This window comes from Rhagoletis pomonella, unplaced genomic scaffold, assembly GCF_013731165.1.
Source record: "Rhagoletis pomonella isolate Grant_MI unplaced genomic scaffold, Rhpom_1.0 Rhpom_scaffold_00475, whole genome shotgun sequence".
NCBI lineage: Eukaryota > Metazoa > Arthropoda > Insecta > Diptera > Tephritidae > Rhagoletis > Rhagoletis pomonella.
In genome coordinates this window covers 35686-60095 of record NW_023459029.1, presented here as the reverse complement: position 1 = coordinate 60095, position 24410 = coordinate 35686, and the positions used below count along the sequence as shown (strand labels likewise).

At 35.7% G+C, this 24410-nt stretch overlaps 4 protein-coding genes across 5 annotated transcripts; 2 read left to right on the top strand and 2 right to left on the bottom strand.

Annotated features, from left to right (window-relative positions):
* Positions 1 to 6: 6 nt before the first annotated feature.
* On the top strand, positions 7 to 1527 carry LOC118750974 (tRNA pseudouridine synthase A-like). Its single transcript, XM_036485731.1, has 3 exons — positions 7 to 457; positions 539 to 809; positions 872 to 1527. The coding sequence occupies exons 1-3, from the start codon at positions 34 to 36 to the stop codon at positions 1386 to 1388; spliced, it is 1212 nt and encodes a 403-aa protein (XP_036341624.1). The 5' UTR covers positions 7 to 33; the 3' UTR covers positions 1389 to 1527.
* LOC118750973 (signal recognition particle subunit SRP72-like) lies at positions 1525 to 4066 on the bottom strand. The gene is made up of 5 exons (XM_036485730.1): positions 3833 to 4066; positions 3368 to 3741; positions 2472 to 3299; positions 1885 to 2405; positions 1525 to 1824 (listed from the first exon to the last, which is right to left on the bottom strand). The coding sequence occupies exons 1-5, from the start codon at positions 3942 to 3944 to the stop codon at positions 1695 to 1697; spliced, it is 1965 nt and encodes a 654-aa protein (XP_036341623.1). The 5' UTR covers positions 3945 to 4066; the 3' UTR covers positions 1525 to 1694.
* A 619-nt stretch (positions 4067 to 4685) lies between these two features.
* LOC118750970 lies at positions 4686 to 22540 on the top strand. The gene is made up of 8 exons (XM_036485724.1): positions 4686 to 5066; positions 5343 to 5497; positions 18494 to 18895; positions 18974 to 19499; positions 19643 to 19762; positions 19838 to 20002; positions 20161 to 20269; positions 20866 to 22540. Exons 1-8 carry the CDS (start codon positions 4997 to 4999, stop codon positions 21179 to 21181), a joined length of 1863 nt encoding a protein of 620 aa, XP_036341617.1. The 5' UTR covers positions 4686 to 4996; the 3' UTR covers positions 21182 to 22540.
* Positions 8590 to 12368, bottom strand: LOC118750971. 2 transcript variants are annotated; one of them, XM_036485725.1, is made up of 5 exons: positions 11907 to 12368; positions 11032 to 11120; positions 10775 to 10968; positions 9419 to 9572; positions 8590 to 8978 (listed from the first exon to the last, which is right to left on the bottom strand). In XM_036485725.1, exons 1-5 carry the CDS (start codon positions 12011 to 12013, stop codon positions 8833 to 8835), a joined length of 690 nt encoding a protein of 229 aa, XP_036341618.1. In that variant the 5' UTR covers positions 12014 to 12368; the 3' UTR covers positions 8590 to 8832. The 2 variants fall into 2 exon arrangements, with proteins under 2 accessions (XP_036341618.1, XP_036341619.1); XM_036485726.1 differs by having other exon boundaries at positions 12066 to 12368.
* Positions 22541 to 24410: the final 1870 nt, after the last annotated feature.

Here is a 24410-nt window from a genome sequence, read left to right as displayed (position 1 = left end):
CAAATACAACAACCCAGAGGATTTGCTGCCGCCATGTCTGAAGCGCTTGACAAACTGGAGCAGCAGGAGGCGGAGAAGAAGGTTGAACGTGCGGCAGTGGCTGAACAATTGAAAGACACTAAACGTCAAAAACGAGAACTGAAGCGGAGAAAGTGGGTCGACTGGAAGACACAAGATGAACAGGCGGGTGATACAAAGCGCCCAGCATTTGATCCAGCAGATCGTGTGAAGCGAAAAAAATGCGCAATATTGTTAAGCTACTGTGGTGCCAATTACTTTGGCATGCAGCGCAATCCGGGCATGCAAACCATTGAGGAGGAGTTGTTCAAAGCTATGTTAAAACATAAGTGGATTACAGAGGAAAGTTTTGAGGCAGCACAAGCGGCATGCTTTCAGCGTGCCGCACGCACCGATAAAGGGGTGTCTGCGGCGAGACAAGTGTGCTCGATAAAATTGCGTAAGTTTGGAAGGTTTGAGCACATTTGAATATCGATTTGCAGTTGCTTATATGTATGTACATGCACATTTCACCTTTTAGCCGATACGTTGGACATCAAAGCTTTAAATGAAGATTTGCCGGAGCAAATACGTTTGTTTGCAGTAGAGCGCGTTACCAAAGGCTTCAATGCGAAAGACCAGTGCAACGCACGTACCTACACATACACACTGCCATCCGTTGCGTTTGCTGATTGTGGGCAAAAACACGTTTTTGAGTCATACCGTATTGAGCCTGCTCAGCATCTAAAGATAGGAGAGGTGCTGAAGCTGTACGAAGGCACCAAAAATTTTCACAATTTCACAAGCCGGAAGTAAGTGATTTTGGCAATTGCTGCTTTAAACGTTGATACATGCTTATTTATTTTATTTTCAGAAACTTTTTGGATCCTTCTGCCAAACGCTTCATTATGTCATTTAGTTGCTCCGAACCATTTGTAACGCCACAAGGCATTGAATTTCTAACGCTCAAAGTTAAGGGACAAAGTTTCATGCTTCATCAAATTCGGAAAATGGTTGGTTTGGCGATAGCAATTGCACGTGGTAATACCACGACAGCTACATTGGATCGCGCGCTAACTGAAGAACGGTTAGATTTGCCGATGGCACCAGGTTTGGGCCTTGTTTTAGACACAGTGCACTATGAACGCTATAATGATCGTTATGGCGGCGATGGCATTCATGAACCACTGACTTGGACTAAACAAGAGGATGAAATTAAAGAATTCATAGAACGTTATATTAACGCAAATATATACGAGACAGAATATAAGGAGCGGTCAATGTTGGAATGGTTAGAGACATTACCGCTGCATTCGTACGATGCGCGACGTGATGATACCACAAACAACGATGATAGTGGGAAAAAGCAAAACGACGATGACGATGAATAATAATTACAATTTCTCAGAAAACTAAAATTTCCGCCAAATACATATGTATGTATGTATATTAAAGACTACATATACTTGGTACTAAAAAATAGAATAGTAAGTATGGAAAGTGTTGGCATTGAATAAATACCACAAATTTGAAGAGCTTTTATATAATTTATTTCCAGCTTATTCTCGATGCAAATGCATTTTGCTTTATATATCCTCTACTGTTGTAATATTCAAGCACAATAACTTAGAAAATATTAAAAGCATGCTTTAAAAAATTCCCCGAATAGCTTAAAGTATGCTAGCGTGGCATAGGGTTTAGAAACGTCCACCCTTCTTCTTTTTATGACCACCCTTGCGATGCTGCTGACGTGGTCCTGGTGTCGGTTCTTGGTAGACAGGGGTGGCGGGAGAATTTTTGCTAAGATTGGCACGATTCGACATATCACTGAAAAATAAATAACCTTATGCATTCACGAAAAATCAAAAAAGCATTAAGCCAACTTACTATTGATCAGCAGCGCCACTAGCCATACCCTGTGAACCCTTAATAATATCCTTTGCACGACGATCACGCTTCTTACGGAAACCAGTACGTTCATATTTGGGCAACCAGCGCTCTGGATCTGGTGGCACCTCGGCGTTGTAGTTTTTGGGCAGTTTACCTTTGCGTTTGCGGTTGCGGCTCTTCTTTTTCTCGACAACTGGCGTGCCAGGGGATTGGTCGATTTTAGCATTCGCTGTCTTCTTTGCTGCTTTTGTAGACATCACCCAATTGGCCGCCTCTAACGCATCGATTTCGGAGGCAGTAGTAAGTGTTTCAAGTTTCGGTAGACGTTTACTCAATTCCAAGGCACGTTTTGGATTGAATTGTGCATATGCAATAACCAACTGTGCCAATACTTTCATATCATTGGCATTTAACTTGAGTAGCTCTTCAAGTGAACTGGCTGCTGTTTCAGATGCACCGCCACGTAAGTGGAATTCTGCAGCTTGGCGCCACATATCGCTCAAATCGCCACTGCTTACCTGTATGTAATTGCAAACAAACGATTTTAAATAAAATTGTAGGAAATTTTTTTAGGGGGTGCTTACATTGTTCATTTTATACCATTCGACAGCCGACTTCAGCAGCTCAGATGCGGCGCGTTTATTATCAGTGCCCAAGTAGAGTGTTACTAACGCAGATATAATACCTGGTTTATACATTTTCTCGCCAAGTGAAAGCAGAATATCAATCGCCTCTTTGCGGCTGCCTTGAGACAGCAAAAGTTGCACAATGGCAAATTTTGATGCAAAGGCATTTTCTTTATGTGCAGCCGCGTACTTATTCAACAAGTCCACTGCTTCTTTCTGTCGCTTATCCTTGGTGAGTTGAGAGCAACGTATAAGTAGAGTTTGGAATTCCAAATCAGGATAAGTTTCCACTAACTTCTGGCATAATTGCTGTACTTGGTCACTGGAGTTTGTAAAAAATGCAAGCAAACAATTGTTCAATGCAATTGCTTTCTTTTGACGACTAGTCAACTTCGATTCGCATGCTTCTGACATAGCCGAGCGTATTTTCTTTTTAGAGTCAAACACGTTCTGATCCTTATTGATGACCACCGAATTATTGCTGGCCACAGCAACTAAAACTGGATCTTTGGGCTTAAAGCGCAAACATTCCGCATATATGGCTGCCGCTTCCTTTAATTTCCCCTGCATTTGCAAGCAATAACCCAACTGCACACGTATCGGTTCTAATTCTTCGCGCATTTCCTCCTCAGTCACGCCATCCTCTTCCAAAGTTTCACGACAAAGTTTTTCGCTGGCACGCAATTTTTTCTCAGCCTCGGCATACCGCTGGCGATTCGAAGCTATGCAAGCGGCGTTATAGTACTGCTCATATGTTTCTTCCGGCAGCTCGGGTATTTCCTTATTCTAGAAATAACAAAAATACTTTACATTTCAGTGGACCAGGAAAAATTCGTTCGAACCGTTTTCTATACCTTATCTACTGCCAAGTTAGCGGCAACAGCACTCAAATTTGTGCGCCTTTCATTTTCATAATCATCATTGGTATTTTTGATTATTTCCCTGTAAGCATCAAAGCACTCCTCATACCTTTCCAGCCGATATAGCACTTGTGTGCGCAACTCTTTCAAGCTCACCGGCAATGGATTAATATCAGCATTATCAATAGTTTTCAATGCTTGTTCGGGCTTGTTCAAGCGATACTCGCAGTAGGCCTTTTCCAGCACTAGAGTGGCGGCAAGTTTATTCTTTTCTATGAATTTGTATGCCTCCTCGAACTTTGAAAGTTGTATCAGGCAAACAACTTTGCAATGCAAAGCTGTCTGATCATCCGGCGCAACGCCCAAAACTATGGATAAAGTAAAAAAAATTAATGGTATCCGACTGATTCTACGAGAGGCGTTCCCGGGGGAGGACCAAACACAACAACTACTACATACCTCTATTCACCGCCTTGACTGCCTTTTCGTATTCGCCATTTTGACCAAATTTATTTACATCCGCATATGCAGCTTTTATGATAGCTTCCTTTTGGTTCGGATCCTTGGACATTTTCACTAATTTTCCACGATTTTTCTTTTATTTTTGAGGCATTCAGATTCAGACGAAAAACGAAATCAACACGAGTGCAAAAAATTTGTCTAATCTGAAATTGACAATTATTTGACACCTCAGCAAATTGGAAATTTGACAACAAGTGACACCACAGGGGCACTAATGTGCAAAAAATAATGAAATTTAAAAAGAACCAAATGGGCGTGATTGATTAAGGGATATTTTATATAAAAAGAAGAAATACATAATAAATAACTAAAAGTGTTCTTACACAATATGTATTTCCACCTGTAAATGTGACTGTTTGATTAAAGCTGATGCCAAAGAACCGAAATCTATACCTTCTTTTTTGGCAACATTTTACAAATCGTCGCCTGGGTAAAATATTGTCGTAAACGTCATACGTACGTGCGTAACATACGACAATCTTTTACCCAGGCGACGAAATAAAAAAGGATGCAGTCAAATGCCCAGTCAACAAAACTCTATCCGCTTGCGAGAGAAAGAAGCAAACGCAAGCGAGATTTTCAAGCATGTGAAGACGGCCAGTAGCATCAATCAAACAATTGTAGTGCTGCCAGCTTGTGTGGTATTTCTTCGCATCATAGTGGCAGCATTAGTGCAAATCGGGCGTCTGGTATCACCAGCGATTATTTTACAAATTCTATTTTCCTTGTCTGATCAGAAGCAAAAGTTCGTAAAAAAGTGATGCGCAGTTGGGGTGAACACCTTTTTTGTGAAAATTTAATGTATTGCATTGAAATAATTATTAATTGTAATTTGCAAACCGAAAAATTAAGAAACAATTAGTGGGAAAGTTGAACCAGTAGCAAGAGCTCAACTGGAAAGTGGGTGGGATTGTGCAAAGGGGCCGACAGCGTTGTGCAGAGAAAAAATCGCATTTTTCATAAAGTGATTGTCACTAGCGTTGGCGTTAGCGACTACGGACAAATGCAAAACAAACGTGGAAATAAATAATAAAACAAAAGTTTCGCCAGTGCAACAGAATAAGTTATTCCATAGTAAGCTAAGCAAGTTTGTAAGCGGACATGCCGAACCGAAGACAATGTGGTTACATGGGATTGCTGATTTCACTTCTACTGGGAACATTGACCACAGGTAATATTTGCATGCGTGCATTGATTCCTCAGCATCCTGCTGGCCATTCGCCTCACCTCGTTAGCATCTACGCATTCATTCATAAATATGCTATAGAAAGCTAATGAGTTTTTCGTATTCAGCCATTGTTAATGGCCTGTAAATCGATATCCGCCCACTAATTGTTTCATTCCTTTAATAAATGTATGTACATATGTACATAGATATACTTAGGTATTGTAAGTTTATGCATATAATGTAATTTTTACTAATCACTATTCACTTTCCCGATTGCAGTGGCAGCTTATTATGTCGAAGTTAAGAGCACCGGTTCATCCGTCATTGGTGGCACGGTGAATTTCAGTGCTGTGTTATACGAAGATGGGCAAGTGGCGAGCAAAGGGGATTACCAGTTTAATTGGGAAGATAATACACCTGCCGCAAATCTTGTGGTAAGTAAAGAAAGCATATTGGTTTATGCAACGGATTTAGGAATACAGATATCCAGACCCATCTTATAGGAATTGTGTAGAAACGATCATTATGCAATCATTCCCCCGACTTATTAGATTGAGATCAACGCTCCGAAATTTGCCAGCGAAAGTCTTAGCTACAGAAGAATAACACTGAGATTATAAATCCTTGGCGTAATTAGCTTATGTACATACATATGTATGTATGTATCTACTTTGATTATTTCTTTGGCATGACTAATAACGAACTTTATTTGCTTGGTTGATATTTTTATCACTTTTAGACTCTTGCGAATATCGCAGAATAAATAGTTTTGAATGAATGCATATAACTTCATAGAAATGTGACGTATGTGCATACATACATACATATGTATTACATAGGGCGGTCCAAAAATTTATGTGAAAAAGTAGATAAAAGTCGGAATATGCTTTCACCGACGAAAGTTCTGTAGATACCAAAAAAATATACCCATATTTTTTTTATTTGGAAATCAAAAAATATTTAGAGGTCGCTCAAAGTGCTTAAAGCAAGCGAAGACTCGGATGTAGAATCTGGAAACATTAAAAAATGTGAATCTAAAGCTCAATTGAAGGCCTATCTTATAACCTATCAAATAAAGTTCAATAGGGCGGCTCTTGTAATTGCAGCACTTTTGAATGCACTATTCTTAAACTTGGTTTCAATCCGTGCAAAAATGAGCTGTGAGAAATTTGAATAGACTTTCAAAGTCCAAATTTGCTTGCCAACTGCTTTTTTGAATAAAAAAGCAAAGTCTCATAATCTGTGCATGCACATTTTTATTGAATTCATTCCAAACAAAGTTAAAAATATATGTTGGGGACTGCTTATCCACAAGTACCTTGAGAATCTACAATTATATTAAAATATACTAATTTCAAAGAACACTTTTATACTCTGACATGTAAACTTTAAGCAAACAACAAAACCGACTGGGACCACCTGTGAGGTAACACATTTCCTTTAAAAAAACAATTAAAGAAATCGATTATCGAGGTCCATACATAAAGAAAAAAATATTCCAACGAATTTATAACCTTTCTCCTTTCTGTGAAGTCGGTTAAAAAGGAAAAATTTCATATACAAATCACTTTTAAATCTGCTATACATTTTTCTTTCACCTCGTACACACTTCTTATTCACGTTTAATAATAAAAAGAACTAATCTTTATAGTTCTGTACATAATACAAAAATATTAAATATTTGTTTCGTGGTTTTATAGAAATTTTTTCAAATAGTAAAGATCTCGGGGTATCCTTTTTCTTTTCTAATCGAGTAAAAATTTTGTGCCTTCTAATTTGTACAAGCTGAGAAGCAGCACAGAAAAAAATTAAGTCGGAGAAAATAAGTGTTACCGTAATGCATTAATAGGTATGTATATCACATTCAAGACCCGTAGAAAAAACTAGTTATAGTCGTGCTTTGAATGAAAAATAGAGAATTTAGAGGAATTCCTGAAGAATTCATATGTATTGTAAGTACCTATGTTTGTGTGTACCTGCACTTGTAGATTCTACATGCCTATCATTGATGAAACCCTAACTTACAGTTTTTTTTTTTCAAAATGCGGTTTTTTGCATTTTTAAGTAGCTTATACTAAAAATTATACTAAAATAAATTTTATAGTCGCAACTCAAAGCTCGATGATTGTATGGCCCTACGCACAGAGTTTTCGGTGTAGGAGGTTCGTCTTATTGCTTCTCCTGTAAAAAAATTAAAGGTCAGTTGAGGCTTTCTACATTTCACCAACGATAAGTACATACCCGACAACCCTAACGGCCTTGTCCCTGTGGACAAACCCCACAGAAGCTGCACGCTTCCTAGGGTTGCCGTTAGTGGAACTTGACGACAACGACTGAGATACCAACCGTCCTGGGCGGGGTTGTTGTAGCCGCTACAACAACAACAACAACATACTGTACATATGTATGTAGGTGCGCGCAATTTACTTTAGAAAAGGTTTGACTTTATAAATATCAATTTATTTAAAATAAGAATTAATTCGAGACATTTACCTAAATAATTCCCATTTGCTGCAAATAAGAATACAATTTGCAACAAAAAGAAAATCAAAAATTTCTAGTTAAATAAAACAATTTATTAAATTTTAATGGGTTTTATTATTGCGCATTTTATGTGAAATTCTTATTAAATTTCAATGTTGATTCAGCTGGGAAGCCAAAGATAAACTTTTGATATTTTGTCTTTTATTGCATTACAAAGTTCAGCGGCCCGCCAAAGTGTATACGGCTTAAAGCAAATATAAGAATACAAAGATAAATATTGCAAATTTAATGTACTCTATGTATGTATATATACTATACATATGCACATACGTATGTAGAATATATAACTTGAGGTATGGACTCGGGCATACATATAGGTCTATTGTACTCTATGTTCGTCACAACCATTCTTCTAAACCTAGCTCCTTCAGAAAGTTCAGTAGAGGTTTTGGTGGTAAGGATTGTATGTGCTCATACACACATTGAGCCTATACTTCTGAAGCGTCTGCCAGAGACGGTGTTAAGTTTAAATTGATAATAAGATGGTAAAAAATTAACTTGAACTTACCTGGCATTTTGTAATTTAACCCTAGAGTGTTCGCACCATGAGGATTTTGCCGCCCGGGGCAAAAAACTGCAGAAAAATGGCAATTTAAAGACGAGATATTCAACAAAAGCAAGATCAGCTGCTCTACTTCTACTACCTATTCAATATGCTTTGCCCCATTAAGTATATCAAACGTAAAATGAGTTGAAAAAACCCTTTTAAAAGCTAATACTAGGGTAATTTCTTTTAGAAACTTGAACAATAATCATTAACGACTAATTTCGATTCATATCTACTCACAAATACGCAGACTTATAACTTCAGAAACCAACTACATATATATGTGCTCCTCGATTCGAAACTACTAGTTCATAGGCATGTCATTTTTATGAGCTGCTAGGGCGCCAAAATACCGAATACGACACAAATACGAGACATTAAAAGAAATACAGAACTTTTGGCGTCCCGTATGAAATAAATAAATTACCAGGACAATTGACGAAAAAAAGGACTGTCCCCTATAATACAGGACGGATGGTCACCGTAATTATATATTATAAATTACATATTAACTCAACATGAACTTGATTTTGAAAGTGTTTACAATGCCTTAGCTCAAATTAAAATATATGTACATATGTATGTATGTAGTTTCATGTTAATACAAGTTTGTTAACATCTAAAGGTACTTAATTGCAATGAACATACTTAAGATTTAATTCAAATAATTTTTAAATATTAATTTTTGTCTAGCGTGGATGCTGCTTCACTGGTCAGCTTATTATTGTAGCGTCTCCTATACACCCTATTCTTCATCTTTCGGAAACCTTTCCGCATTGATGCTTCGTAATCCGAATAATCGTAATCTTCTCGTTTCACCGCATCTTTATAAAAAATATAAGCACATACCAAATTGTGAAACGCAATTCAAATGTATGTGTATAAAACACATGGCATACGAGTGATGCTAAATCACAAAACTACATATCGCTCACCGTCTTCAAAAGGGGCACAAATCAAAATTACGCGTTCCTCAGAAATTGCAAAAAACAATTTCTTAGCACATGATAATCATATGGGCAAGGGAGACTTTACCTTAAGTTTGTTTTTTATCTTTAAATTATAACAAAAATTTGCACTAGCTTTTGCTGAAAGGTAAATAAAAGCTCTGTGTACATTTTTAGCGCATAATTTAAAAAATGCCAAATTTTGAGTTGTGCCTCTTTTGAAGACGGTGTGCGATAAACATAAACGGGACATGGCGTATGAGTGATAAAAATAAATAAATAAACACGTTATGACTTACTAATGAAGGTTAACTTACCAAAAGCATATTTTGAAAAGATTTTATATTTTCGCAATGCTAACTTTTTCTGGTTGCCATCCCAGTTTAAGGATAACAAAAATTCTTCCGTAAACAATTTATTAAGCGACTTCGAAATATCATTGGGCCCGATGGTTTCTCTTATATATTCCATCTGTGAAAGACAAATAATTTGTAAAAATTGGGGTGGGGTTTAGTACCGCTCACAACTATTTCGGGCTATTCCGTCCAAATGGGTGGCCCGATCCAAAAAAAAATTTCACACACTTGTAGCCAAGGGTCCACGCAATATTTTAACACTCACTTTTGTAAATTTTGGTTACTAATTTATTTACAAATTGGGTTTGAAATATGCCCTTTTTTGTAAAATTCGGAAATTAGCGTACATTTATCACTCCTATTCTGCTTAAATTAGCCACTTTACCAATATATTTTTGTATTCCCCTTCACTTTACACTTTACTTGATTTGCTATAACTTGCTTTACGACTTTAATATTAACCAATTCATCACAATTCATTAAATAAAAACACCTTCAAAATCACGCGTCTGACTTTGGTTGCATATGCAAATTAAATGGCGGAGTTCAGCTGTCAAACTCCAAAATATGCAAAAGAATGAGACAAAAGAAGATAGGACATAACCCAGTAAGCATTAAAAATATACAAAGGTGTTCTCTGCAAAAGGTGTTCAGCTCCTTTTCTTCGCAAAACAGAAAGGAGAATTCTACTGCCTGAGGGTTATAATCCCTAAGTGCGGCCGAAGGCCGCCTACGCAGAAAGGTGTTCTCTGCAAAAGGTGTTCAGGCCCCCTTCTTTGGCAACACAGAAAGGAGAATTCTACTGCCTGAGGGTTATAATCCCTAAGTGCGGCCGAAGGCCGCTTACGTAGAAAGGAATTCTACGCAAAAATACATTTGTTAAAAAGAACATTTTTTTTTATAAAAACTTTTTTTTTCTATTTTTAATTAACTTTTTATTCTTTATTCAAAATCCCCCCATATCTAATTTGGCATAATTTCTTTTATTAAAAAATCCCACGGTTTCTGTTAGTTGGGTCATATTCCACTTCAAACTGCTCAGTTTGCCTAAGAAAAATCCGTTTTTCCCCCTTTTTCAAACGGTTCCCTAGGTGCCTGTGGGAGGAGTCCAAGGGAGGGGTTCCCCTTTTTAGAAAGCGGCGACTGTCTCCTTTCTATTGGGGGGTGTTTTGGGGGCCCCGCCCCCTCCCGCTTCGCTCCCCACCCAAAAAACGGTGTGAGTGGTACTAAACATTTCCCAAAAATTGTAAGCAACTACATACATATATGTATGTATAAGAAAAAATACGTCAATAATATGTATACTGAAAAACATACAACTTCATTTGTTGGCATAGATTTAACATTTTTCTCCACATCGTCCATTTCTTCTTTTGATTTAAATGGAAAAAAGTTGAAATTTAAAGTCTTCGGGAAAACATGATTGGAAAGTCTTTCCAAATAGACCATATGCTTGGCAAGCATAGACGATACGTTTTTCAGTTCTTTTTGCAAATAGTTGTTTTGCTCTTCTGGATTGAGAAATTGTTATTAAAAGTTGAATAGTAAGGAGTGTTAAGCGTCGTAGTATATACCTATTTTTTTCAGTTTAGCGTTTAAGATGGTTATTGCATCATTGCCTTCTGGATCGAATTTTACATTAGGAGGGAACATTTTAGAACACCTATATAATAGTATATAAATATAATTTGTATTACATAGTCTTCTAAGGCCTTATAAATAAAAAGGAAAGTGAGAGGGTGATTAATTACTTACATACATACTACATATCGTCACCTGAAATGCAAAAAGACGTAACAAACATCGTCACTGAAATGCAAAAAGTCATAACTTATAAAAAATACAAAACTCACTTTTTGATTGATATGATGGATTCCATCGAATTACAACTCCTTACATCGTTTTATGAAAAAAAAAAATATTAGTCACGACTTTTTCCATTTCACTGACGATGTTGTTACGTCTTTTTACATTTCAGGCGAGAATATACATAGACCTCAACGCCTTTTGTTATCGTTTTTCTGTCCTTTTGTCATACAACCCAAAGTCATACAAATACTACACCTATTCGTGCTGTTTGGGTGCATTTGAAACACCCTCTACTACTGGTGTAACACATGGTTCCTGTCACAAATGCACGAACAGAAACAAATGTTTAACATCACTCACTAATGCTGCCAAATGGAAATTTACGTCGTGCGGCTGTGTCATATAAGCCCCAATCTAAAATTGCTTTTCTTTTGATGCTTTTGATGAGAAATGCACCCCATTACTGGCTATAATTGCGTAGTTATTTTCTAAACCACTTATAATTTCTTCATCTTTCCAAATCTTTGTGCACACCGTAGTGCAGATATTTACTCGAAGGTACTGCAACGATTTTCCTATCACACTTACATATTTAATTTAAACAAACTATTAAAAGATTCGGTAGATGTACAATACTCACTGCAAGTAAAATTCCCCCCTCCCCCTCAAGTACCCGCGGCTACTATTACCATTTTCCCGTCTTGTATCGTTATCGTTCTTCAGTTGCTTGGCAATAAGGCGCTTCATTTGGCGTTTCGACAAACCGAATTGTCGATCTAATTTTGTACTTTTTACTTACTTTTTTTTTACTCAACCGAAAATATTTTATGTAACTAGCGAAAATGGTATTCTTTTCTGAGCATTGTAAGAAATTTAAACATTTATTTTTTACTTCGCATTTGTACTGCTTCCTACTTGCTCCTTAGGGGAGCTGCTCACTTTCAATTCCGTTGGGAATGTATGTTCTGCGTATGCGCATGTTTTGAATGTATTGGTATCTGTGAATGCCCTGCCGAAAATCTGACTAGCTCAGGACTAGCGTAGAAGTAGAGCTTTTGCCGAAAGTACTAGTTCTAGATCAATACCCAAGCAATGCTTTCAACTGTCGAGTTTTACACGGCGATGTCATTGGCGGTGGCAATTGTCGCCCAGTGCAGTTGGACAGTTTTTTTGGTATAAGAAAACGGTTTGAAGATTCGTTTTTGTATATTTTTTTAGATTTTTTCTTTTCCGTTACAGATTCCATTTTCAAAATTCAATTTGGAAACTCACAACTCCCTCCACCGCGATTAGAACTCGCGACCAACGATGAGTCGGAGGTCTTCTCGAGTACGAGTAGTGAGCATTTGCACATTTAAGTGTCAACTGTCCCGCTCTGCATCCGTTTTGCACTAGTTCAGAGATAGTTCTGATATATGTAGTTTGTCAGACTGTCTCTAAATTTTACGCAGGTTGCATATACGACACTCACTACATTCCAGTGTTGCCACTTTGTGAGTAATTCCTCAAAACGTGAGGAATTTCGGGTGCGTTTGAGTATTTTTTGAGGAGTTTTATTTTGAGGAATTTTCTCTCGATATATTTGCAGATAACAAATGCAACCATGTTTTACACAGCAGAGTTGTTGAATCGCACCGCAAATTTTTGAATAAAACGCTTTCCGAAGTTTTATAAAGAGCGAAATACACTACACAAGCGGCTTGTCAAACATTCTTGAAACCTACTTTTCCCATTTCGCCATACACCATGCAAACATGACTCGTTCAAGCAAAGAATTTTAGTTTTCTTCCGGAAAAGGGATTGGTTTTCTTCGATTTTTCTCTCTTGAGTCCTCATTCGGTAAAAATTCGGTTTCGAATGAGGCGATTTTATCATACGCAACGTAAGCGGTTTGATCAAAAGTCAACATGGCGGCCATAAAATAAAAAAATTTAGATTTTTGTTCACATTTCCCTCAAAGGGCTTGTCAAACCTTCAAACCCCTCGATACGCAACATAAATAGCTTTAAGCAAAGGGATATTTCGCTTGGTTTGTCAAGCCGTTTGTGTGGTGTGCTACTAAATATTAAAAATGTTATCGATAATTTTTTCCGCAAAAACAAATATACCAATTGAATTAGAGAATGTAATTAATTTTTATACGAAGTACCTGTGAATAGTATGCAGTACACAATACTCATATCTGTAATAAGAAAATTTTGAGTAATTTGTTCGGGTTTTGAGGATTTTTCATTTGTTTTTGAGGAATTTTGTAATTTTTTTTGTGGCAACACTGATACATTCGCTCAACTGTCAAATGACTTCAGCAGTTGTTTAAAAAATTTTAGAACGTAGCGGGTGCATTTTAGTTTATATATTTAAAAAAAAATATTCATATATAAAATCTGACTGGTCGTATAATCATATTTATGACGAAAGAAAGACTCATTTTAGACTCATAAATTATGAGCACTCATAAAATTGTTTGAAGGGTACGCACAGGAAATTTGAGAGTAATTGTTACTTTTGCGCTTTAAAATTGCCAAGGGCACCCTGCAGAAAAAATATAAATTGATAAAAAATAGCCAAGTTATTGTTAGCTTTTTTGCGTGATTTCGACAAATACCTCACCTTTAATTAGCTAATGATAAAACTAACTGGAAACTAATTGAAAAGTAGTGCAGGAGTCATGCAGACGTTATCGGGAGTCTGTTTTCTTTAAATAAGTTTCTATTTAAATGTCCTCATACAATAATTACTTTAAATACATTTTTTTTGCTGCAGTTCACAGATGCTTTCTCGAAACAAATAAGCAAATATGTAATCTTAAATAAAGTAAATGAATAAAAATGTAACAAGTTTTGTTTGCTGGGTTATGGAGCTACTTAGGCCGATGAAAAAGAGAAACGAAAGTAAATTTTCTTCCTTCCCTCCATAACCCAGCAAACAATTAAATAAGGAATTTGGCCCAAAATTATAACAAGTTTTGTTTTGTTGATATTTTATGTCGCCCTTTAAAAGTAGTTATTTACGGCTGAAGGAAGTAACTACAACTAGTAGACTGCTGGGTAGTTAAAAGTTAGCTATTAACTAGCCCTGTTTCCTGCAGGTCATTTTCGAAGTTGCGCATGTGTTAGTGTGCTGCAGCGCAGAACTGCCACTTTAATACGGGACAACCTTTTGAGAAACTTTACCCCACCCACCGCCACTCCTGCTTACAAACAGAGTTGTTCTGCTGGCAGAAATGTTGTAGTGTGAAACCGAGCTTTTGCTACATATATAGGCATTTCCAAACATAAATTTCTATAAATTTTTTGATAAAAGGAATGATCTTTCGATTTTTATTTTTCAATATGTTAGCAACAAACATGCTGTTGCGAACGTACGAATAATGGAAGTCGCTTTTGGCTGCAAATTAAAAAAATGCAAGAAATTGCGAAATGGAACAGAATATTCTAACACGATTAATTGTATATTAAAGTGGAATAAAGCAGAGACCGTAACAGTTACAACTTTATTAAAAAAAAAATCGCTCTAACACGTATTGTTTGACTTTTATTTAATTACTCCTTAAATAACCGTTATTTCTGACTTTTATATTATAAATCCAAAATAAGAATTATTTTTGATTTTTATCTAAATAATTGCAAATAACAGTTATTTTTGATTTTTAAATTATATGTCTCAGATAACAGCTATCGAAGACTTTTATTTATAAAATTCAGCTATAAAAATCAGTCACTGACCTTTATTTTTTAAATCGTACTTATAAAAGTCATTTGTTGTGTCGTCGTAGTAAACGTTTGTTTCCCAACACCTTCTTAACTGCGAAAAATGTTAATGACTTTTATACGAATGATTTTAAAACTAAAAGTCGGTGACTGATTTATATTGATGACATTCAAAAGTAAAAGTTTCTGACTAATTTTTATTGATGACTTTTATAAATAAAAGTCTTCGATAATTGTTATCTAAGACATATAATATAAAAATCAAAAATAATTGTTATTTTGGACTTAAGTATAATATAAAAATCAAAAATAATTGTTCTTTTTTTTTTAATTTTGCATAAAAATTGCAAATAAAAATTTATTTTGAAATTTGAGTCTCTATGAACAAAGAAATCGATTGGTATGTATCACCTAGTTGTAGAACATCTCCTTCTTAGTGAATTTTTCCATAACAGTTTTCATCAATCACTGTTGTGTTCGGCCCTGGAATAAAGTAACTTCCATCTAACTAATTGTGTGTTGAAATATTTCTATTAGTTTTTTATTTATAAGCTTAAGCGAACGTACGGTTTTTCCATCATTTTTTATACCTTCATGAACATGAAGTGGTATTATAAATTTGGTCCGATGTTTGAAGGTACAAGAATGATCAGAACGTCGAGCTAAGTCGATTTGCCAAGTTCAGCTGTCCGTCTGTTTGATCGCAATTTAGTCCGTCAGTTTTCAAGATATCCGACTGGGAAATGGGACCACTTACATAACTTATAGCTCCTACACAACTGATTGCTCATTTTACTTCTCGGTCCTGGTTGACTATTCTGTGGAAATGCTCATATGCATATCTCTCCGGTAATGTTTTCGGACTGCACTTGCAGTAACTGCCAATATTGCATATGTATATTTATACTTGTTGTAAGAAGAAATGCATTGGCGCGTTTTTGTCGATTAACATTTTTTTAACCATGCCTCTGACTTTGTGTTTGTCCGTGTTTTTGTTTTTGTCTTCAGCTTTGTGTTTGTTCATATATTTTACTTTATCTCTAGCTCTATTTGTATCTTTGTCTTTTATCTTTATTTTTATTTTCATCTTTATCTTTACATTTGCCTTTATTTCCATTTTCATCTTCATTTTCATTTATTTGCTTTGTCTTTAGACCTATATTAGCCACGGTTTTTGCCTTTGTTTTTGCTTAAGTATTTGTCTGTGACTTTGGCCGTGTTCTTGTTTTTTCCCTTGTCTCGATTTCAACGCCATCGTTCTCTTTCTGTCGACTCTTTCGCCATATCCCCCCGGCACTGTAGCTCACAGCGATAAACGCAAACGTGTCAGAATTCGTTCGTTTATGAAATTCCACCTCAAAAAATGTACAATTGCCCTTGTTAAGTGTACTTAATTTGGCCCAGCTTCTCCTCCAATTTATGGCGTGCGTCTTGATGTGCGATATTTAGGGCTAGCAAACAAACTGGTTTATAACAAAATAAATAAGTATTTCTATTGTCATCTCATTCATCTGAAACGTACATTCGTTTTATTATTTATTAGTTTTTTTTAGTATGCAATTCCAGTAACTCTTTTATAAGCAAACTTATTTATTCTATTTTATGTTAATTAATGACTGTCAATTCAGCGAAATGCACCGTGCATATTTAAATTTAATTCTTTGTCGTGAATTGCGTGTCTGCCGGTGTAAATGTTTTTTTTTTCTCCTTTTTATGAACACTGGAATGTGTGCATGCTTGCACCGCATTCTGTCATTCACTTCCATTTAAACAATTTGAATTAATTGTGTTTGTATTGGTTTATAATTTATTTTTGAAAGTTTTGTGTTTAATTTTAATAGTGTAATTTTATTGTAATTTAATTTACACTGGCGATCAAAAGTGAGTGCCTGGTGTATTTTGTTAAATCTTTGCAATGTTTTTCAAGCTACAATTTTTTCGTAATTTTTTTTTTTTGATAAAAATATGGTTAATGCTTTAATCAAAACCACTTAAGTCCAACTTTTCCACTTTATAAAGACCTTAGAAAAATTCAAAAAATTTGTATCTAAATTTTGAACTTCGTAATCTGAATAGTATTTTGATTTAACACTATTAATATGTACATACATACGTACATATGTGATTAAAAGACAGTGCATGTGTATGCATGTCAGTATATGTACGTATAGTACATATATTGAAGTACATATTCTGAATTCAAAATAACGTAAATTATAATAACAAAAGAGTGCAGTTAAATATAAAAATAGTTACTTACATACATACAAAAATACATTAGTATGTAACTCATATTGTATATTTAGTACGCTTTCATTCCTTTATGCAGTGAGAATATGCATTGTTTCGTGGCGTTACTTTTGATATGGAATATGTCAAGGCAGATTTAACTGATTACAATGCGGATCAGCTATAGATAGCGTTGAACTTGGGTGTTCCAATGGCACATGTTTAATTTTAATGAGAAAAAATATTAATTTAAACATTTCCAAGTGACTGGAAGTTACCTTATTTACCCAGCACTGATGTAGTTGTTGAACCTACTTCAGGATGATTTTTTTTTTATTGGAATGTAGCAAATACCCGGCGTGCTTCACTGCGCATTCAAAAGTATTTTTGTATTGTTAGTCCTTCCCAAAACTCTTTTGCTCTAAGAAAGTGTGATTGTCAAACAAGTTTTCGATGTATGAAACATATTTTCCTTTTTATGAATAAGGGTGTTCATTAATATATTTTCAAAGGTATTGAAGCCTGGAAATTAAATTTATACTCTTATAACGCGATTCTACATATCGTTTACTTTCTTCACAGGTGTATTAATTCAGTATTTACCTTATCTTATCATTTTAACTGAATAAAATTTTTCAAATAGTTGGAAACCCGCTACAAAATTTTTTTTTGTCAATAAACTGTCTTAAACTTCTTTAGTTTGATACCCGTATTGTAATATTTCATTTATTTTATCAATTCAATATATGGAAAAAAATTTCAAACAGCTGGCAACCCTCCCCAAAAATATTTTTGGCAGTAAACTTTCCTAAACCTTTTTAGTTTGATGCCCATATTGCAATATTTAATTTATCTTATCTTCAATGTTTTCTCTGATTGTTAATTAAATTGCTTAAAAATTTTCCTAGACGGGTAAATAGAAAGGATTCGACGAACCACAAATCTGGCTTGTATTACGAGATACTCACTTTGATACCACAACGAATTTCTTCAAAAATACCGGGCTTTTTTTAAATGCAATTAGGCATGATGGAGTAAAATATATTTCCAACATATCAGGAAAAAAAACTGACACCTAAGCATCGTATTTCCGTGCAGTTGAAAAATTTGTTTCGATAATTTGGAAACATATAGTAAACTTGTCCTCGGGCTATGTAATCGTACAATAAAAAGTGGTAAAAGCTTCAAAATGTTGATGGTATATTTTCATGGCACAAACTTGCAATATAATCTAAATTAATTTTCCAACTAATTTATTAAATTTAAAATTCTTCACTTTTCATTTCAGCAACTGAACAGCCAGAATCCCTACAGCAATTGGTCCATAACATATCCGATGAACACAACAAAACCCGGGGATTATCGGGCAACCGTAAAGGTTGACAAAAACTATGTTTTCTGGATAAATATAGCCACCAATCATGTGGATTTCAAACTGGACGAATCGCTGGGCGGCGAACTGCGGCTACTGCAAAACGCTACCAAGCGCAAAAACAATTTTGTATCCATAGCGAAGCCAGTCAACCACACGGTGCAATTACGGCCAAACGATGCAAAATTTCTCGCCGATAAGGCCTATGAAGTGCAAACGTATTGGTTCCGAAACTGCACTTATATAGGCGTGGTTAATGGACTGGATTATGTGGCGCAGTACACTGAACCGGAGGAGAGTTATAAAATTGAGGCATTGGTGCGTTTAATTTAATAGTATTTATTAAATATGTTTTTCTTAAAATTGTCTAATGCATTTTCTCTTTTTACTTGCTAGGTCGTGGCAACTTTTGAAAAACCGCCTGAACCAACAACTACCACAACAACCACTACGACTACGACGACTACCACAACAACTACACCAAAACCTACAACGACAACACCTACAACAACCACTAGCAGCAGCACCACCACTACATTGAAGCCCAACACCAGTACAACAACACCCAAAGTGCCACCGGCAAACTCAAATTCAACAGCAACAACTCCGACGTCTACGCATCGTCGTCGACGCGGTGCAGCCTCGCCAATATCATTAACGTCGCTTGTTGCAAATAAACCATTAGCGGCCAATCCAACAGTGCAGCATACTGCAGCCGCACCACTTAATGCGAGTATTCCGGTGAATGGATCCACCATCGCTACAAATAACACATCAGCGTCTAAAAAGATTGCATTGCCCATACTTATGTCACCACTGTCGATGGACGAAGAACCGCCCTATAACTGTGCCACTGAGCAGTTTTTACAGAGAGATCCTAAAAAGCTATATGGCCTATTCAAGCACTATGTCTACACAAAAGGTTAGTATTGACTTTAAAATAGGAAAAAATTATTAAGTGAAAATTAACTGCCGACTGTAAGCTAATTCCTGACTGTAGGAACGGCCCTAAATAAATAAAATTTCAAAAAAACTTAGCATTTATTACAACTGTCTTTGTTGTAGCACCCGTATCCGACTTCAAGGCTAATGGTCAAAATTGGCTACAACGTGGTGATATGCTGCGCCTTCAAGTAAATTGTAAAGGCTCTGCTTCGCTGGAAATGTGTATTCAGGTGTTCAATGGTGAGTGACATTGCATGTTGCTTTCTTGTTGTTATTCTCAAAACCAACTTATGATTTCTTCTCATTCCCGCTTAGCGCCTTATAACGCCACCGGCAATGAGACTTGTCGCTACTATTTCCCGCTGGATAAATGCGAATATAATTATACACGTTTTTTCCTTGAGAGCAAAACAGTTCTATTTTTCCTACGCAATGAAGTCTCTGAGAAGTTGAATCAGGTCACCATCAACATTTACGAAGGTACGTGATAAGCGCGGACGCATCACATGAATCCAATGCACACTTGTACATATGTATATATTGATATGTATGTATATTTGGCGATTACATTTTGAAATCGAAGCTGATAATTGATTGTAATTATTTAATGAAATACCTCATCTTTCTATTTTATTTAGCAAAAGTGCAATCACAATTGTCCGTGGTGGTGGTGCCTGTGTCATTCACTTTGATCGCTGTAATATTAATAGTTTTCGGAGTTTCTTACTACATACAATCACGAAATCGGTAAGTAATTTGGCTTTTTTTTTAAATTTGGCAATGCAAGCATCTGGAAACTTCTGATAGAAATTTTTTTGATTTCAATTAAGTTTACTTTTTGCTTATGGTCCCTTTAAGGCTACGGGTCAAGATGGTATCATCTCTGTTCGATGTTCGTTTTTGTTCTAGCAGCTTCTACAGAGTTAATTGTAGACGATGCCCATATTCCTAGTATGAGTACTAACCAGCAAATGTCCAGTAATAATCTCCGTTAGATTTCGGTCGCGTGTTTTGTTATTTTTTTTTTTTTGTTGTTTACGAGCTAGATGAGTTTGGCTATAGGGCATGTTGATGACGATGGTAGCATACGCCACTTATTAGAAGAATTTTCTCGATTGAAGTCTATATAGAACGTTCCCTGGCTAACACATCAGCAGTCTCAATCTCTTTTGCATTTATAATGACGATATACACACATATTCTGCATATTTTTTTGGAAGATTTTTTTTTTTTATAAAAATCCGCGGTACAATAGATAATAAGTTCATGTGACGTAGTCGATTTTAAATAATTTCCTGCATCAATACCTCAAATAACCACATACTTCTTTTTTTCGCTTACAGCTTCACAGTAGAGGTAGCCGATTTCAATTTTGGAGAAACGCAATCTCTCGATATGGAGTATAAAACGTTTCAGCAACGACTCGTCGACAGCATACGCGAAGTGTGGCCATGGCGGCGACGTTATAGCGAATTCGGCTCTGACATGGATCCAGAACTAGATCACAATGGAGGTATTGGTGGCACATTTGATAATAGCGAGCAGCATGCTGCTATCGTTGAAAGTGGAGAAAATGAAAGAAATGCTACAACAACAACAAGCGCCGCCAATGGCAATGCAACTATCGATAGCAATCTCAGATATAATTCGATGACTTAAAGATAAAATAATGAAATAGTGATTTATTTTTTTCTTAAAATTTTTAAAAAAGTTTGAATTTCGATCGCAATTTGTATGTTAAGTATTTGTAGCAAGCAGAAAGCGGTAAAAGAATAACTTTTGCGGCGAAGATTGTTGCAATTTAACTAACAGGAATAAAATAACGAATGAAGATTTTTTTTTCTTTTTAAAAAATGTAAATGTACGTACTACATACATATCTGAAATTTATTATTTTTTTTTTTGCTAATTGCTATATATTTTTTGCAACTATTTCATAAGCTGTAACACGAAGTTCTCAGTTTTTTTTTAACAAATCCGCAGAAGTTCGTGTTTCAAACACTCTTTATTTGTATTTTGTGATTACATATTTATATTTACATATTCTCACACTATTTATACGATTTTTTTTTTGTTATTTTTGCTAGTATTTATCAGTATATGTAGTTTGTATATACATTTATTAACCGTTTATTATACGAACATCCCTTTACACCTACAACTTTATTGTATTACTTATTATAATTGTTATTATAACATACGACTATGCACATAAAACATCAATTTCATTGAAAACTTAAAATATAAAAACCAAAAATTAAAAACGAAAGATGAGCAAAAATTCAATTTCCGTATTTGCCAAATTTGTCCAATCAATTCAAAATGCTTTGCAAATTTTATTGCAAGCATGGCATGGCTCTTTTATACAAATAACAGTTTTTTTAATGCCTTACTTGCTGTAAGACTGCAACATTTTTTGAAAGAAAAATAAAGTGAACAAGTTAAGCCTATATTAGTGGTGAAAAAATGTGCATAGAACAGTAAAACTGCCTATTTCAGGCAAACAGTGTATGACCACTTTATAAGCGAGTTTGCATCTGTCGAAACAGGTAAATGTCTAAAGTTATCGATATCCAGCTAATGAGGTACTCATTGGAAATTGCATCATCGATAATGCGTACAATATTTTTCCATTGCACATTTTTACTACAGTTTACTAAACAATTTCGCTTTGTGGTATTCGTTTGTGATAATAAGTGAGAGAAAATTATGAAAATATTCAAATATGCTTTATAAATACCACTTTCTATGCAAGGAAGTGCACACACAAATGCATCACACAAATATCACACATATACATACCTACATACACACCTATTTAGACTAGAGCAAAGTCAGTTATATGGTAATAGAAAAAAATAATAATTTTAAATATGTATATATTTTTACAAATCTGTCCCTGTCTTATCTTTATGATATACACACGACAAGATCCTCGAACACATACATACACACATGCATTGCATTACAAATGCAACGATTACTAAATTCGATTTTGTTACCACACAAAAAAAAAAATAAATTTCGAACGTAACTACATATGTATAGATATGCAAAATTACACAACTAATATTTAAATTAACAGAAATCTTAAAGCTGAATGAAAAGTTGAAAAGGAAACATATTGAAGTACTATAGATAATTCGTACTAATCGTGCAATTATACACATTTAAACATAACTAAAATATATTAAGAATATGAAGTGGGCTCGCAAACATGAATACAAACATATGTTCATATGTTGATTGAAACATACTTGCATCTGACTAAAATTAAGTATACAATCATTCAATAAATGCGTAATTAAAAAAAAAAACACATAGCTTAAGTTTTATTGGATAACTGATGAAGTTCTTTAGAAAAGAAAATAACCTTCACTTTGTTTTCAACTCTACTTGTACGTGGATCTAAAAACAGTAGACTATTTTACTCGATCGTTAGTAAGGGAAATATTACACTGTGCGAAAAAAACAAAAAACTTTCAAAACACACGAAGCAGTCAGTATGCTCACCAAAGTATGAACCAAATATTGTATACAGCGTTTTTTAGTTTTTTCAAGGACTTTGAGATTTATACTTTTCATTCAAACGTCCTATACGCGTAAACCGAAGCATCAAAGATGGACGACGGAGGTATTGGTGCAGGCGTAATTATACCAAGATTCCAGAAAAGTCCGCCAATGTACGCATACCAAACCATATTCCTGGCGGAAGTCCTTCGCAATCGCAGCCTGTGTTCGAGAAATATTGGGTATCATGCAATAAAAAGTGAGCTTAAGCTCCTACTCGATTTTCAATACAAACTCTTGACTTTGAGCTCACTTCATCAGTTCAAAAACTGACTCTGGCCTTAAGCTTACTATTATGCATGAGGCCCATCTTGACGTATAGACAGGCAGTGTTAAAGGCATTCGACTCATTTAGAACGACTTCAAGGCTTGTGGACAGTTGTAAAACTCGCTTGTACCGCCTAGGGGGCCACAATAGTGACGCTGTAGTGGGTCCCTGGACCCGAAGGCTATGAAAGCAACGAAAGAGCTGACTATCTCGCAAAACGTGGAGCCCAAATGCGCTTGCATGATCCCGAACCTAAAGGATACACTGCAGAGCTACGTCGAACTGGGAAGAATCTCAAATTGCTGCCCACTGGCGGGACTCAAAAGGGAATGAGGAAATCAAAAAAATTCATATTTCCTTCCAGGACGAAGTCCGAAAGACCCCTTGAGTTTAGCCGGGAACGTCTTACAACTCTTACAGGCTACCTGAAAAGACACTGCAAGTAAAGGTATTGTTTCCCATAATCATCGGTACAGCAGACTTCACTTCAAAGGCCTAATGCAATAAAACTTTATACAGATGACTCTGAACTAGAAGGAAGAATAAGAGAAGGAGTTTCTCACCTAAACCGGGGGGTAGAGATATCTTTTCGACTCCACGATCAATCAACTGGAAGTATTGGATATCTAAGAGGCAGTATGGAACCCCCCACTCGCAAGACCTACAGAGAGGAAACGGGTGATTATTTTTGTTTCAGTGTCAGTCCCTCGCCATATATTGATTTGGGTCGTTCCGGTTACATAGACGGGACTGTTGCGGGAACGAGAGGAAACAAGTATTCTTCTTCTTCTTTGATATTTATGAGCTCTGAAAGCTTACATTCACACATGAACAATGAAATGTCATTTGGCTGAATAGCGTTGATCTCTGAACGAGATAGCCCAGCATTATGCATTGCATTCAACTTATCTGGGTGCTAGGCCAGCAGGATATTGAGGGTAAAGCTGAAAATGAATATACAAGTAAATGTATGACCACCAACATGCTATCGGGAAAACACCCGGTAGGTATGCCAATGACCACCTTTAAGCATTTTTTTTAGAGCAAACA